Source organism: Grammomys surdaster, unplaced genomic scaffold, assembly GCF_004785775.1.
Source record: "Grammomys surdaster isolate TR1022 unplaced genomic scaffold, NIH_TR_1.0 126248, whole genome shotgun sequence".
NCBI classification, from domain to species: domain Eukaryota; kingdom Metazoa; phylum Chordata; class Mammalia; order Rodentia; family Muridae; genus Grammomys; species Grammomys surdaster.
In genome coordinates, this window is record NW_021621048.1 from 5,984,527 (window position 1) to 5,999,157 (window position 14,631).

Below are 14,631 nucleotides of genomic sequence, written 5' to 3' on the forward strand. Positions count from 1 at the left end.
AGGGATGATCTGAAGTTCCCCTTGTTGAGTGTACATCTTTCTCTTCATGAAGAATACCTACTCATTCATGAATTATTTCACATGGTACAGTTTAACATTCAATCAGTAGAATAAAATGTAAAAGTACTAATCTTTCTTAAACCATTTGAGTTTATAGGTTCGGGATAATCTTGCCAGTAAAATCTTCACATGCTGTAGCATAATGATGAAGCATGATTTTAAAGTCACCATCTATCTTCTTCCGCATATCCTAGTATATGTCTTGTTGGGTTGTAATCAAGAAGATCAGCAAGAGGTGAGAGTTAATTTACTTGGTTTCCAGACATGTGACTTGAGTTCTGAACATGTAAAACTTAGCTTCTCTAACTTACTAGTATTAGAAGCTATGAATTAGGGGCTAACAAGATGGCTCAGTGGATAAAATGCCTGCCACACAAAACTGATAACCTGAGTTCAATATTCTGGTTTTTTTGTTTTGTTTTGTTTTGTTTTGTTTTTGTTTTTCGAGACAGGGTTTCTCTGTATAGCCCTTGCTGTCCTGGAACTCACTCTGTAGACCAGGCTGGCCTTGAACTCAGAAATCCACCTGCCTCTGCCTCCCAAGTGCTGGGATTAAAGGTGTGCGCCACCACCGCCTGGCTGAGTTCCATATTCCACATTAGAGACAGAGAACCAAGCCCTAAAAGTTGCCCCCTGACCTTCACATATACACCATGGAACACCCACACTTGCTTTCCCATACATAAACAAATAAGAAATTCTAGCACTTGAAAGGCAGAGTGGCCGGAGCGTCAGGAGCTAGAAGTCACTTTCAGCTTCACAGCCCATTTAAGTCCAACCTGTAGTACATGAGCTCTGTCTTCTAGCTTTAAAAAAATGTTTAATATAAAAAAGTGTAATGTCATTATCAGTTCAATTATTTATTTACTCTGAAATTGATTATAATTACTATTCTTAAAACTTTTTATTTATGTGTGGGTGGACGTCACATATATTTGCAGGTGCCCAGGGAGACCAGAAAAGAGTTTCAGAGCCCCTGGAGCTGGAGTTATAGGCAGTTCTGTCTCATGTATGTCTCCTGAACTCCCATTCTCTGAATGACCAACAAGCACTTTTAACTGCTGAACCATCATCTCTCTAGATCTTTTTAGTTATTCTTATCAGTTTTTCTTACTCATTGATGTAGCTGTAGATAAGAAAGGTTATTGTTAATCTGGCATTTCTCTTAATTTTTGCTAGAATGTTTAGCATTTCATATTAATAAAATGATATGATAGAGATACGTTATTAACTATAACTGAATTATTTAGGTTTATGCAGAAATTATGGCAGTACTTAAGCATGATGATCAGCATGCCATCAGTACCCAAGACAGTGCATCTGATCTGTGCCAGCTGAGTACACAGACTGTCTTCTCTATGCTTGACCATCTCACCCAGTGGGCAAGGCACAAATTTCAGGCGTTAAATGCTGAGAAACTTGCACAAAACAAACCAAAAGGAGGTAAGGTCAACTAAATGTGTGAATATTTTCTTGTACTATCCACCAGTCAACTTGTCCTTGAGTTGATTCTAAATTTAAGCATTAATTATTTTCTTTTTTGTTTGTTTGTTTTTAAGACACTGTCTGAATATGTAGCCGTAGCTGGCCTAGCTTTCCATATATAGACCAGGCTGGTCTCAAACTCAGAAATCTATTTTATCTATCTCCAAGGTGTTTAGGATTATTGGTGTGCTCTATCACATCAGCTAAGCATTAGTTTTAAATCTGGTTTTATGCATTTGTTTGTTTTTGCACTACTGAGAATGGAGCACGAGGCCTTATACATGGTACACAAGCATTCTACTACTGAGCAACACCTCCAGCCCATGTGCATTTTTAAATTGGTAATGATATACACTTTTCACTGAGAAAAGACAATTAATGTATATGACCTCACTCTAGGGTTAGAGTGGAGCTCAGAGCTAGAATGCTTATCTAGGATGTTGGAGACATAAATACCAGAGTTTTTTACCTCCAGTAATGTAAAAATAAAAACAAAATCCAAGAAAATGCAGTTTTAAGTTCTTACTCTTATATCCATGGACAAGATACATACTTAATTTTTCTTTATATAAGATGGGGTCTCTCCATCTGATTTTTGTGTTTAATGAGATGGTATATATGAGTATCAGTGTGAGCTATGAAATACATGATAGAGTGATACTAAAGTTGTGCCACTCCTCACTGTTTAACTCATTTGCTTTTTGTGCCTCGGTGTTTATGTGTGTCATTTGCAGTTTTACATTGTAAGTCTTAAAGAAGATTTTTTATTTCATTGTTTATTTTCCTGGGTTCCAATACCCTAGGCTGTTACCCAGCAGAATCTGCTGGCACCTGAGCACATGGTTGTGCAACAACAGCATTAGAGCTACTGTTCTGTAATTTTTGTTTTTATGGTATTACAGTTTCACTAATAAGATCACAGAATCTAGCCGGGCGGTGGTGGCGTACGCCTTTTTAATCCCAGCACTTGGGAGGCAGAGGCAGGTGGATTTCTGAGTTCCAGAGTTCGAGGCTAGCCTGGTCTACAGAGTGAGTTCCAGGACAGCCAGGGCTACACAGAGAAACCCTGTCTTGAAAAAAAAAAAAAGAAAAGAAAAGAAAAAAGAAAAAAAAAGATCACAGAACCTTTTAGAGTTAAATGAATCTCATTAGAATTACCCTACCAATTAGTCTCTGTGCTATAATCGTTTGTTGACAAGAATTATATTGATCACACAGAAATGAATACTCTTCATGGTTTTGAACCATTTTTTAATTGTTCTTGCAGTACACAAAGGTTATAACCCTATTGCTGCTGTTTATCCCTCAGCCATTCTCATAGTTATCACATTGTTCTTTCTAGGTTTTGGGACTAATCTTTAAAATTGACAATCTGATATTCCTAAAGAGACTTCCACTTACAAAATTGTCAGCTTATGAGCCACTTCCTCCTTTTGTCCATATGCCTGATAAACACAATAGGTTATTTTACAAGTTTTTCTATATTTTCAAATAATTACCTGTTTGCAGAAATGTTTCCTATGGAATATGATTAAGTAACAGTAAACCATTTGTTTGTAATAGCCTAGTTCTGTTTGTAAAACTTACTGTTAGAAGCAAGCTTACTAACTTGGCTGTTATTTTATTAACACTGCAATTAAAATTCTGTCTTATAAGACTAACACTTGGAGGCAAGGAATAAAATTAGCTCATAGAACTTTGCCTAGCATGAAGAAAGGCCAGAACTCAGTCTTCTGCACTGGGGGAGGCAAAACAAAAAGCTTCTAAACTTTAAACTATAAAGAAGTCGTATTCCATAATTCTGCATGTTCCTTACTAAATAATTGAATCTTATCAGTATTTTGTAGTCATCAGTAAAAACAAAATGTATTTCTATTATCTCATCTTCATATCTGTTTTTAACATTTAATTATAGTTTTACATTTATTCCTTGCAATAACTTCTAAGGAAGGCAAAACAAATATCACAATTTCTGTTTAATGAGATCAATGATTGAATAGTTGTTCACAGTTAAGTTAATAATAATGGGAGAATTGGAGCAAGATCCTCTAAGCAGACATCGTGTTCTTCATAAAGACCAAAATACCAGCCACTAATACGTTTGTATTATTTAGTGAAAAAAATTAAACTTAGATATGTCATCATTTAAATGTTTATCTTATCAGTCTTTAACTACTTTTTTTTATTACTATTTTAATCTAGTTTCAAATGTGAATTTTGAAGACTATCAGAGTGTAACTCGTTTTCTAGACCTCATACCTCAGGATACTCTGGCTGTAGCTTCCTTTCGTTCCAAAGCGTACACACGAGCCGTAATGCATTTTGAGTCATTTATTACAGAAAAGAAGCAAAATATTCAAAAGCATCTTGGATTTCTACAGGTTTGAAATTAATATAGTTAATTTAATAAAAGTAGTAACATTGGTGGTCATTTATGGTGACATTTTTTTTTAATTGACTATTCCAGATACTCTTAGGTACTAAATACATGTAATACTTTAGATCCTTACTGACAGTGGGAACAGACTAAAATGAATTTAGTAAGATACCTAAGTGTGTTGGTGCATTTGTTCTGAATAAGAGGCACTTGTGCTTAAAATGAGAGTAGGGAAATGAGTAACTTCATAGCCATGATGTCTGAAGTAACGGTAGTTATTAGAGGCATCTCCATGGAGTTGGAAAGGAGCATCAAGTAGACAAACAGTAAAATGACAGTTTTGGAATGGCATGTAGAGATGATAAAGGAATGCTCTGTGTCATAGAGAACATTAGAAGGTATATATTGGACCAGTGTGATGATATTTTGCCAAATATCTGTAGCAGTTGTGGAGGAAGAGTATAAAGGGCCATAATTCCGGGCATTACTGTTGTCCTGCAAGAGGCATTAGCCTCAGCTTGGGGTAATTGAATAGGAAAGATGTAAGAATGCTAATGAAACAAAGGTTTATAAAATAATATGATGCTATATGAGAAACAAAAGAAGCTAATATATTATCTCATATATATAATATAATTCCTAACAGTTGGGAGGCAGAGGCAGATGGATCCCTGTAAGTTCAAGGCCAGCCTAGTCTACAAATAGAGTTCCAGGACAACCACAGTTCTTTTTTTTTTTTTTTTTTTTTTTTTTTTTTTTTTTTTTTTTTTTTTTTGGTTTTTCGAGACAGGGTTTCTCTGTATAGCCCGGGCTGTCCTGGAACTCACTCTGTAGACCAGGCTGGCCTCGAACTCAGAAATCCGCCTGCCTCTGCCTCCCGAGTGCTGGGATTAAAGGCGTGCGCCACCACCGCCCGGCTTCAACCACAGTTCTAATACACAGAAAAATCCTGTCTCCAAAAACCAAACCAAACAAACAAAGAACAAAGACTTCTCTTTCTCTCTTTACTTTTAACTTGCTAGCTTGTTTGTTTGTTTGGGTTTTTAAGACAAGGTTTCATGCAAAAAACCCTGCCCAGACTAGCTTCTTAATTCATAAGCTGGCCAGGAATAACCTTGAATTCCTGATCCCCTTGCCTCCACCTCCCAAAGTCCGAGATTATAGCAGTATGACACCATACCCATTTGTCTCAGCACTATTCTTGCTAAAAAGATCAGTGGTCTCTATGATCTGTCCATATTTTCTTAAACTTGCCCAACCTTTCTATTCTCAGCAAAACTTTTGATTTCAGCTAGATTTTGTGGTGTATAGTGCTAAACTCAACACAAGTTCAAGGTCTTCAAGGCTAGCTTGGGCTCTATACAACTCTGTCTCAAAACACGTAGACAGAAGTGCTTTGTTGTTGTTTTGTCTTTTAATATAGGAGAGATTTGCTTTTCTTCCATGGCCTCATGAATATTTTCTTCCCAGAATTCTCTTCTCACTGATTTCCCTTACCAGTGCATACTTCTTACTCCCCCAAAAATCACTTTATTGAGTCATAGCTGGTGCACAAAAAGTTCTATATGTGCAACATGATGTTTGTAGATAATACACCCAAAATCTGTAATCATAATACTAGGAGCATCATTACTTCTAAAAATTTCTCCCATACTCTTTATTGATTGTGTGTATGTGTGTTAAAAGCATTTAATATAAGAACATTTATTAAACTCTAAGAATTCAATAATATACACTAACTTCAGTCAGTATGGCTTACTCATCTTTTATAGTGTAAATGTATATGTGTAATTTCACAGTCTCCAAATCTCCAGGCCATGACAAGGACCATTTCTCCTTTCTACTTTTATTTATTTTTTATTGGATATTTTATTTATTTATAATACAAATGCCATCCGCTTTCCCCATTTCCCTTCTCTAGAACCCCCTATCCCATCCTCCCTCCTCCTTTATGCTTTTATACCATTTTGATTACATGCATTTGTTAAGATTAGTTCTAGGTTGAGGGTCTAGCAATACAATAGATGCAAACAGTCAAGGAACAAGCAATACAATAAACACAAATAGTCAAAGAAAAAGCAAGGCATTACACCCAATTACTTCAACACTCCTGTGATCACTGTTTCTAAGGGCTTATCAGGATGACCAAAGTATTTGAGCCAACTTCCCTGTCCTAGCCCAAGGTCATTTTCATGTCTGAAGCCTACTTCCTTGTTCTAGCCTAAAATTTAGATTCCTGTCTGAAATTACTTCTTTGTTCTAGCCTAATATTTAGGGTCCTGCTTGAGATTACTTCTTTGTTCTAGCCTAAGATTTAGATTCCTACCTGAAATTAACTTCTTTGTTCTAGCCTAATGTCTGATTCCTGCCTGAAGCCTACTTCCTTGTCCTTGGCCAATGTCATATTCCTGCCAAGCAGCCCATTTCCTTGTCCTTGGCCTATGTCAGATTCTTGCCAAGCAGCCCCAAAGGCTCTCCGCCTCTCTTCCTTTTTTATTTCATTAACAAGACTGAGCCTGTCTTAGGTCATTCTGACAAGAATGCCTTCCTTACCTGTCATGGAATATGCATTATCAAAAGCAATGCATTTATGTCTTAGGTTGATAAGGCACTGTGCAGAATCTTACACGTTCTTGGCTTACCAGCCTGTTAATTTAATAACTTTGTCTGGGGGGGTCCATCTTCAGGTTCAAGCCATGTACTTGTCTGCCAACATGTTGATGTTGTTGAAGAAAAGCCTTAACACAATGGGCAGGAATAAAAGTATTTTCAGGACAAAAAAGGCTAGCATGATCAAGCTATATATTCCATTTTTGAAGCTTGACCAAAATAGAAATACTGACCTCAGGCCATGGGTAATTTTATCTGCAGTATCTACCACCTCAATGCTCAGCAGAGCAGCATTCTTGAAATTCATAAGCTCTCTATGTATAGTTAAAACATCCTGAGAGGTGTTAGAAATTATGCCAAATCCACTGTACGTGTCATTAAACTTCTTCCTAATTATAATGACTACCACTGTACATTTTAGAACTAATATGAATCCAATGGTATTTGGCATGACACTCAAGCTGACTCCTTGTTTCTGGCATTTATTTATTAGGTCTGCTTTATTCCTAGTTTTTACTTTCCCACGTAATAAACCTTAAACACAGATCAAATATCTTAAAAGTAATAAGTGGTGTTTATCAACCTGTGGTACATTTCAGATACAAATAAGTGAGCCTTAAGATCAGAGCAACGAGATCTGTAACAATTCCCAATACTCATGCTTGCTCAGTTATCATATTCCAGTGTGGCATCATTTGTTCATTCATAGTTGGTTGCAGAAAGTGTGACCATCAAGGTCAGACATCTCTCCGACATGCTCCAGCTGTAGATGTGGAATTGTTCTTGACTACTTTTTCTTAGTTCTCTATCAAATTTATCCACATATCCTACTACTTCTGCCTGGTTCCATACTTACCTCTTACAGCCATTCTCAATATAATAAGCAAATTCACTTGCTATTGTAAGGTATTCAATTTTTCTGCTTAAACCTTGAGTAGATAATTTTTGTTGAGATAAACAACAAAAGTTCAGCATCTGCCATGTTGGAAGTGTACATGATAATCACAGAAAGCTACAACTTCATGTCCACCAGGACAGAGAGACAGCTGTGGTTGGTTCAGTTGTCTCTTGACCCTGCATTTCTTTGCCTCAGAGGTGACGCCCTGTATCCCTGTATGCTGGAGTTTCGACCTCAGTGTGCACACAGGTTGAAACTCCAGCATCTGTCTTTAGCTTCCATTTATTCTGTTTATTTCTAGTATATCTTCTCTGCCTTTAAAGAATGTCTTTAATAAGCTAGCTGCTTTCCAGATTTTTATCTTTAAGCCTAAATATCTTCTTTAAGCCAGGGTGGTGTTTTGGTTTTGGTGGTCATTTATGAGTGGTTTTTTTTTTTCCAGTTTGTTAAATATAGAGGGTTTTTTTTTTGTTGTTGTTGTTGTTTGCTTGCTTGCTTTCGACAGGGTCTCATATGGTCTAGGCTAGTCTTGAACTTAATATGTAGCCTATTATTCCTTAACACTCTTGCTTCTACCTTACAAATGCTGGAATTAAGGTGTGTATCCCATTCCCAAATTATGAATTACTTGAATTTTAAACTATTTCATTTGTACTCAAAGAAAATTTTAGGATATGAGGTTCTCTTCAGTCTTCAGGATCAGTAATAGTTACTAATGTCAATTTGTATTTAAATAGAATAAAAGTGTCACGGTAACAGGATGCCTGATAATTTTACTGTGATTCTGCCTCAAAACAAATACTTAAGTTTTATTTTCAGTAAAAATGTTTCAAAAATGTTTCTATATGGTTTTGGCTTTATTTTTTATTGTGTTTCTCCCTTTTATTGATTTGGTTTTTGTTTTTGCCTTTTTATTTTTTTTAAATGGATGAAAAAAGAAATTGTATGCTGCTATGCATGAGCCAGATGGAGTGGCTGGAGTAAGTGCAATTCGAAAAGCAGAACCATCCCTGAAGGAACAGATTCTTGAACATGAAAGTATTGGCTTGCTGAGGGATGCCACTGCCTGTTATGACAGGGCTATTCAGCTAGAACCAGACCAGGTAAGATGACCATTTAAAAGCTGCTAAGTAAGAATGATGGCAGGCTTGGTTTCAAAACCATATTGCTGAGTGTCATGTATCTGGAAAATGTTTAAACTTTAATTTCCAGACCATTCAAATTAGAGCCTTGTGCTTTATCGTTTTGGAAATTCTTTTCAATGCCAAACTTCTATGACTTAAGAAATCCCTTAATGAGGGCTATGTAGATAGCTCAGTGATTGACATGCATGAAGACCTGAGTTCAGTTCCCAGAACCGCCATAAAAATATCAGGTGTGGTGCCATGCACTTGTAATACCAGTTCTGGGTTTTGGGCCTCCCTAGCTGAGCAGCCTAGCAGACTTGGAGAGCTGCAGGGTACAAGGAACTGATCTTAAACAGGGGTAGGGGTGCATAATGCAGCTCTGGAGGAACAGTACCCAAGATTGACCTCTGGTCTCTATACACGACAAACATACACATGTATCCCCACACACAACTAATACTGCTGAGAGCCCCCCAGCCTGGAGAGGGTAGTGGCAGGGGCACAGAGTAGGACTCTGGTGATGGCTTTAAAGTCTGAGGGTCTCAGGGCTTTCTGGCTCTCTGACCTGTACTGAAATGCTGATGATAACTTCTAAAAAGTCCTAAAAACTTCTTCTGAGGGTAAAAGACTTAGGTGATTAACACCTGTAGTCTAACAGCAGAGGATTAGTCAATGTGGCCTTTGTTCTATCTCAGCAGAAGACGCTGAGGCTCTAACCTATTAGTCTGAGGCCACAGAAAGAAATAACACTTAGAGATGTTATATAGTTTATTACTAAGTGTAAAAACTTTCCTATGAAAGCTACCTAAAGGGAAAAGTGGAAAGGTCCTAAGTGGAGAAAAGGAAAAAGTTCTAACAAAGGAAAAATTCTAAGGGAAAGAATTCTAGGCAGGGGAAAAGGAAAGGAAGGGACAAACAACTACTACCTCTACGACTACTCTACTACTACTAGAACTACCACGACTACTACTCTCTGTCTTTGTCTTCAGTACTTACGCATCATTCTGAGTACATGGTCACATGTTACAAAGCTCATCACAAGTTCACACCAAAAATCAAATCATAAATTGAAATAGAAGTTTACAACAGAGAATGTTTACATGCATATCCATTAGGAGTAATTATCTGGCTAAACATCCATCACCTGTCTAGCTCCACAGGTTCACTGAAGGTTTAAAACTATAGCTAAGAAATTAGTGAAGTTTTGTATAGATAAACCCAGGCAATATTTTATCTTCTGTCCTAGTACCTATAATAAATCATTTAGTGACCTTTGGTTAATTGTTTTACAACCTCTTGGAATGTGCTCTGAGCAGGAGAAAGTCTGGTTACTATCTAAGGGCTGTTAACTGATGACACTTGGGAGACTGGCAGAGTTCTCATTGCAGTTTTGACTATCAGAAAGGGACTTAATAGCAGTCCCACTATAAAAGAGCTTAATAATCATTGATACAATTTTAGGAATTCTTATAGGATCATCATTAAAACTTAAGAAGTCATCTATTTGTCTATATAGCATCACTACAAGACAGTACATCTTTGTGGATCTGCAGAGATCTGCTCCAAAGGGGTGTGCTATTGCTTAGTGATTGTTACATATGTTTAAATAATAGGAAAAGCATATTAATAGTAGGAATCTTTCCTAAAATAAGTCCCTCACAGCCTTGCTGGGTAAGAACTCACTTGTCGCAGATTATATAATAATCCAAGGCAAGCATTTCAGGATGATCACCTGCTAATTATTAGCTTGTCCCATTATGGCTCCTGACATAATACAAACATACAGACAAAAGAACTCTCCCAAATTATTTAGAGTATATTTATGATAAGTACATTTAGTAATTCTATAGTTTATTTCTTCATTTTCTTATTTATTTATTTAGAGCAGTGGGGTCATAGTGTCATGTAGCTCAGTCTGGCCTCAAACAAATTGTCTTCTCATGATGTTTAATTTAATTAAATACATGATGCTTGTGTTAATTATCATCTTGACAGAATGTAGAATCTTTTTGGATATGAGCCTATAGGCATGTCTGTGGGGAATTATCTTGTTTACTTCAGTTAATGGGTAGACCTATCTTGACTGTGGGTAGGACTATTTGCTGAGGGGTTCTTGAACTATATAAGGTGAAGAAAATCAGCTGAACAAGTGACTTAGAAGGACTGCCTTTTTCTAAGAGGTTCTAGATCCCGTAACATTGGTAATTGACATTAGCCATAATAGTATTAGAGCCCCAAATCTATATTAATGTTGTATCTGTTGACTTACGATGCATAATCTTAAGCAAGATATTAAATGTATTGAATACTTTTATGTTCTCTATTTGATCTGAACCAAAAATTGGGAAAAAAAATATGGAAAAATATAATAAATTCAACTAAAATTTTTTTCTGTTATGTTCAATATGTTACAACATTGGTAGTGAGCGCTGCTACATAGTCAAGCCAGATAATTGGTAAACTAGGAAAGGTCCATATAAGTGGCAATATAGGAAACTAAGATGTTCTTATTTCCTCAGCTGTATTTGAAATTAAATTATTATCTTAAATGATTTTTTTTAATTTCTAGATCATTCATTATCATGGTGTCGTGAAGTCCATGTTAGGTCTTGGTCAGCTGTCTACTGTAATCACTCAGGTCAATGGAGTGCATGCTAATAGGTAATGTTTTATTAAAGAATAGTTTTCTTTTCTTTTTTCTTTTTTTTTTGTTTTGTTTTTGGTTTTTCGAGACAGGGTTTCTCTGTGTAGCCCTGACTGTCCTGGAACTCACTCTGTAGACCAGGCTGGCCTCGAACTCAGAAATTTACCTGCCTCTGCCTCCCAAGTGCTGGGATTAAAGGCGTGCGCCACCACTGCCTGGCTAAGAATAGTTTTCTTTTATTATTCTGGATAGGAACTTTTGATTTGTGAATTGCATGGTTTTATATTCACTAAAGAACCAAAATATTTTATATGCTTTTATGATGTTGGAGATAACACCAAAATTACTGTAGGCAGGGTTTGGTGGGAGAGGCATACATGTATGGAGGTCAGAGGACAATTCTGTGGAGTCACTTCTCTCCTTCCACCCTTATGTTGCTTCTCAGGTGTCAGGCTTACATAGCAAAACCTCTCTGCACTAAGCATTCTTGCTGCCCTTCTTGTACTTTTTAATCTTTCATCTCCCAGTTAATAGCTTAGCTTTTATTCATAGAGTCTAGAATCATTCTTGAATTAGGTTGTTCTTTTGTTTTATTTTTCAAGATATAGTTTCTCTCTGTAGCTCTAGCCCTCCTGAAATTCGTTCTGTAGAGCAGGCTGGCCTCAAATTCAGAGATGTACTTACCTCTGCCTCCTGAGTTCTGGGATCAAAGGTATGTGCCACATGCCTAGCTAAATTAGGTTGTTCTTTAAGGCAAGAACTTTTCAGAGTTCACCTGTCATTGATATGAATAGTTACCTAGCTTCAAAAATCATCAGAGTTCTGACTATAGTATAAACACCAATTGTTTATGCTGGAAAATTTTTGAAATACTACTATAAAATTGATTTTATCTAAAAGATCCATAATTATGAAAGCAGTCTTCTTTCCCTAAAGAAAATGGATTTATTGTAGTAAATTATACCATTCCTCCAACCAAATTAAAAAAAAAAGTTTGCTCATGGCAAAGGTGAAGACTGAACATGTCTTCCAATTCAAAGATTAATGAGGAAGTTATCTCTGCTCTTAAAAATATTTTCCCTGAGAACAAAAACTCCCTGTTTTGTTATATAACCCACTCCCCAGCTATTCTAGGAAGAAAGATTTGGTCTACAAGGAATGGGTCACTTAATTAGAGAATACAGATTGTGTTTATAATTACATACTTTGAAGCTACTTATTTAATTTCTGTAAGTTAAAATCTATGATTAATAAGGACCTCCATTCGCCCTTAAGACAGAAACATTCACTTCAGTTTGATAGTTACCACAGTGGCGTTCATGAAGCAGTAGGAGAAGTAATGCAGATGGGGGAGAGTGCTACATGCTGTGGGTGTGTTTCTGCAAATTGAGAAACATTATGAACAAGGGATTACGGGAGTTTGACAGGGGACTTTGTGGTAGCACAGATTTGTGTGTGAAGTTCTTTAAAATATACAATGTAAAATTAATTCATCTTGTTTTCTGTCTAGGACCAAATACATCTCAGTCTTTGGGTTGTGAAAAGGCTCTGGTCATGTTAATGAAAGAAACTGTATTCCAGTAAAGCAAAATGGTCACAAGGGCTCATATTATTTTGGGGGAGGATCTCTACTTAGATTTAAACAGTTGTTTTTCTGTGTTTAACCTAAATACATAACTCCATTTAATTAATTAATTAATTTTAATAATTTCATCTTAATCCTCATCATTTGTTTCTTTTTTTTTTCTTTTTTTTTTTTTTGGTTTTGGTTTTGGTTTTTCAAGACAGGGTTTCTCTGTGTAGTTCTGGCTGTCCTGGAACTCACTCTGTAGACCAGGCTGGCCTCAAACTCAGAAATCTGCCTGTCTCTGCCTCCCAAGTGCTGGGATTAAAGGCGTGGAACACCACCGCCCGGCAGTTTTTTTTGATATAAGATGGGATGACACATTTCTGATACTCTCCAATAATAATCATAATTTTAATCCCGAAATTTTGATACTTTCGCATTTGATGCTAAGCTTTTAAAATTATTTTCATTTAGACTTTAAAATTTTAAATATTTATTACTTTGCTCTTAGCTTTGTTCTACATTGGTTTCGGTAATATTAATACTTAGAAATTGAAGTATGTTTAGTATACTGCTGTTTTTAGACTTTGAGAAGGAGATGTTTTTCAACAGGTCTCATGTAGCCCCAGCTGGTCGCAAGTTCACTGGGTAGCCAGGGATGACCTGAACTTGTGGTCCTCCTGCCCTCACCTCCCAAGTTTTGAGATTATGGCTATGCAACACCACAATGGGTTTCTATGAACATAGGGTGTTGTGCATGCACGCAAATACTCTACCAATTGGGCTTAATCCCAGCCCTATTTGTAGACCTTTAAAACTAAATGTTATTAAGTTATTTGTCATAATTTTATGATTTTGCTGTAAAAAGAACAAGGCAGGCATTTAAGGATATTGGTCCTAATCCATCCTTGTTACTTTGTTCATTTTTTCAGTGTTGTTGTTTGTTTTTTAATAATATGGGTATTTGTCTACCTGTATTTGATGTTATTAGATAAGGAATCATCATTTTTAAATATATGTTATTTGAATATTGCCTATAAGCCAGATTCCTTATCCAGAATCACATACTTAAAAAACCGGAAAGGGTAGCTGCTTTCATAACCCACTCATAACCCAAAATATCACTGTTTCTCCTAGTTTCTCCTAGTGTCACCTTGAGTAGAATCCTTAGAGGAAAGTAGCCCATTGATTGGTGATGGGTGGCTATTTTAGTTTGTTTCTCTATTGCTGTGATAAAACATTGACCAAAACCGACTTGGGGAGGAGAGAGTTTTTATTTTGGCTTACAAGTTACCATCCATCATCAGAGTCTCACTATGTATCCTTGATGGCCTCAAACTCAGAGATATACCTGACCCTGCCTCTCTGAGTGCTGAGATTAAAGGTTATGCTGTCATACCTGACTTAATTTTTTAAAATTTAGTGGAAAATGTTCTTCAGTAACAAAGACTAAAATCTTTTTGGTTGTTTCAGGTAATTACTCTGTGTCATACTATGAAATACAATATAAATGCAACAGAGCGGTAAACAAGCAAAATATCTAAACCTATAAAAATATAAGTGCTGCTTTAAGTGTAAATAGATTAAAATGTAGTTGATATGCTTCTCTCTTAATAGGTCTGAATGGACAGATGAATTAAACACATACAGAGTTGAAGCAGCTTGGAAACTGTCACAGTGGGATTTGGTGGAAAACTATTTGGCAGCAGGTAAAGTTACTCCTTTTTGTTAGCAGCATTACATTTCTATAAATATTTCAATTTAGATACTTAGCAAATTCACAATTACTCTGGCCCATTTTGTGATTGTCTGTTTAGTTGTTTGAAGTAGAATATAACCAGTGTAGCAGCAAAGCCAGCTGCT

General features: G+C 36.3%; 1 protein-coding gene across 1 annotated transcript in view; it reads left to right on the forward strand.

Annotated features, from left to right (window-relative positions):
* Atr (ATR serine/threonine kinase) overlaps window positions 1–14,631 on the forward strand; it is an 87,802-nt gene that overhangs the window by 45,727 nt on the left and 27,444 nt on the right. Inside the window, exons 26-31 of the mRNA XM_028758921.1 lie at window positions 158–295; window positions 1,311–1,503; window positions 3,748–3,926; window positions 8,369–8,533; window positions 11,127–11,218; window positions 14,386–14,477. Coding sequence (XP_028614754.1) covers window positions 158–295; window positions 1,311–1,503; window positions 3,748–3,926; window positions 8,369–8,533; window positions 11,127–11,218; window positions 14,386–14,477 — 859 coding nt within the window. The remainder of the gene's footprint in view (window positions 1–157; window positions 296–1,310; window positions 1,504–3,747; window positions 3,927–8,368; window positions 8,534–11,126; window positions 11,219–14,385; window positions 14,478–14,631) is intronic.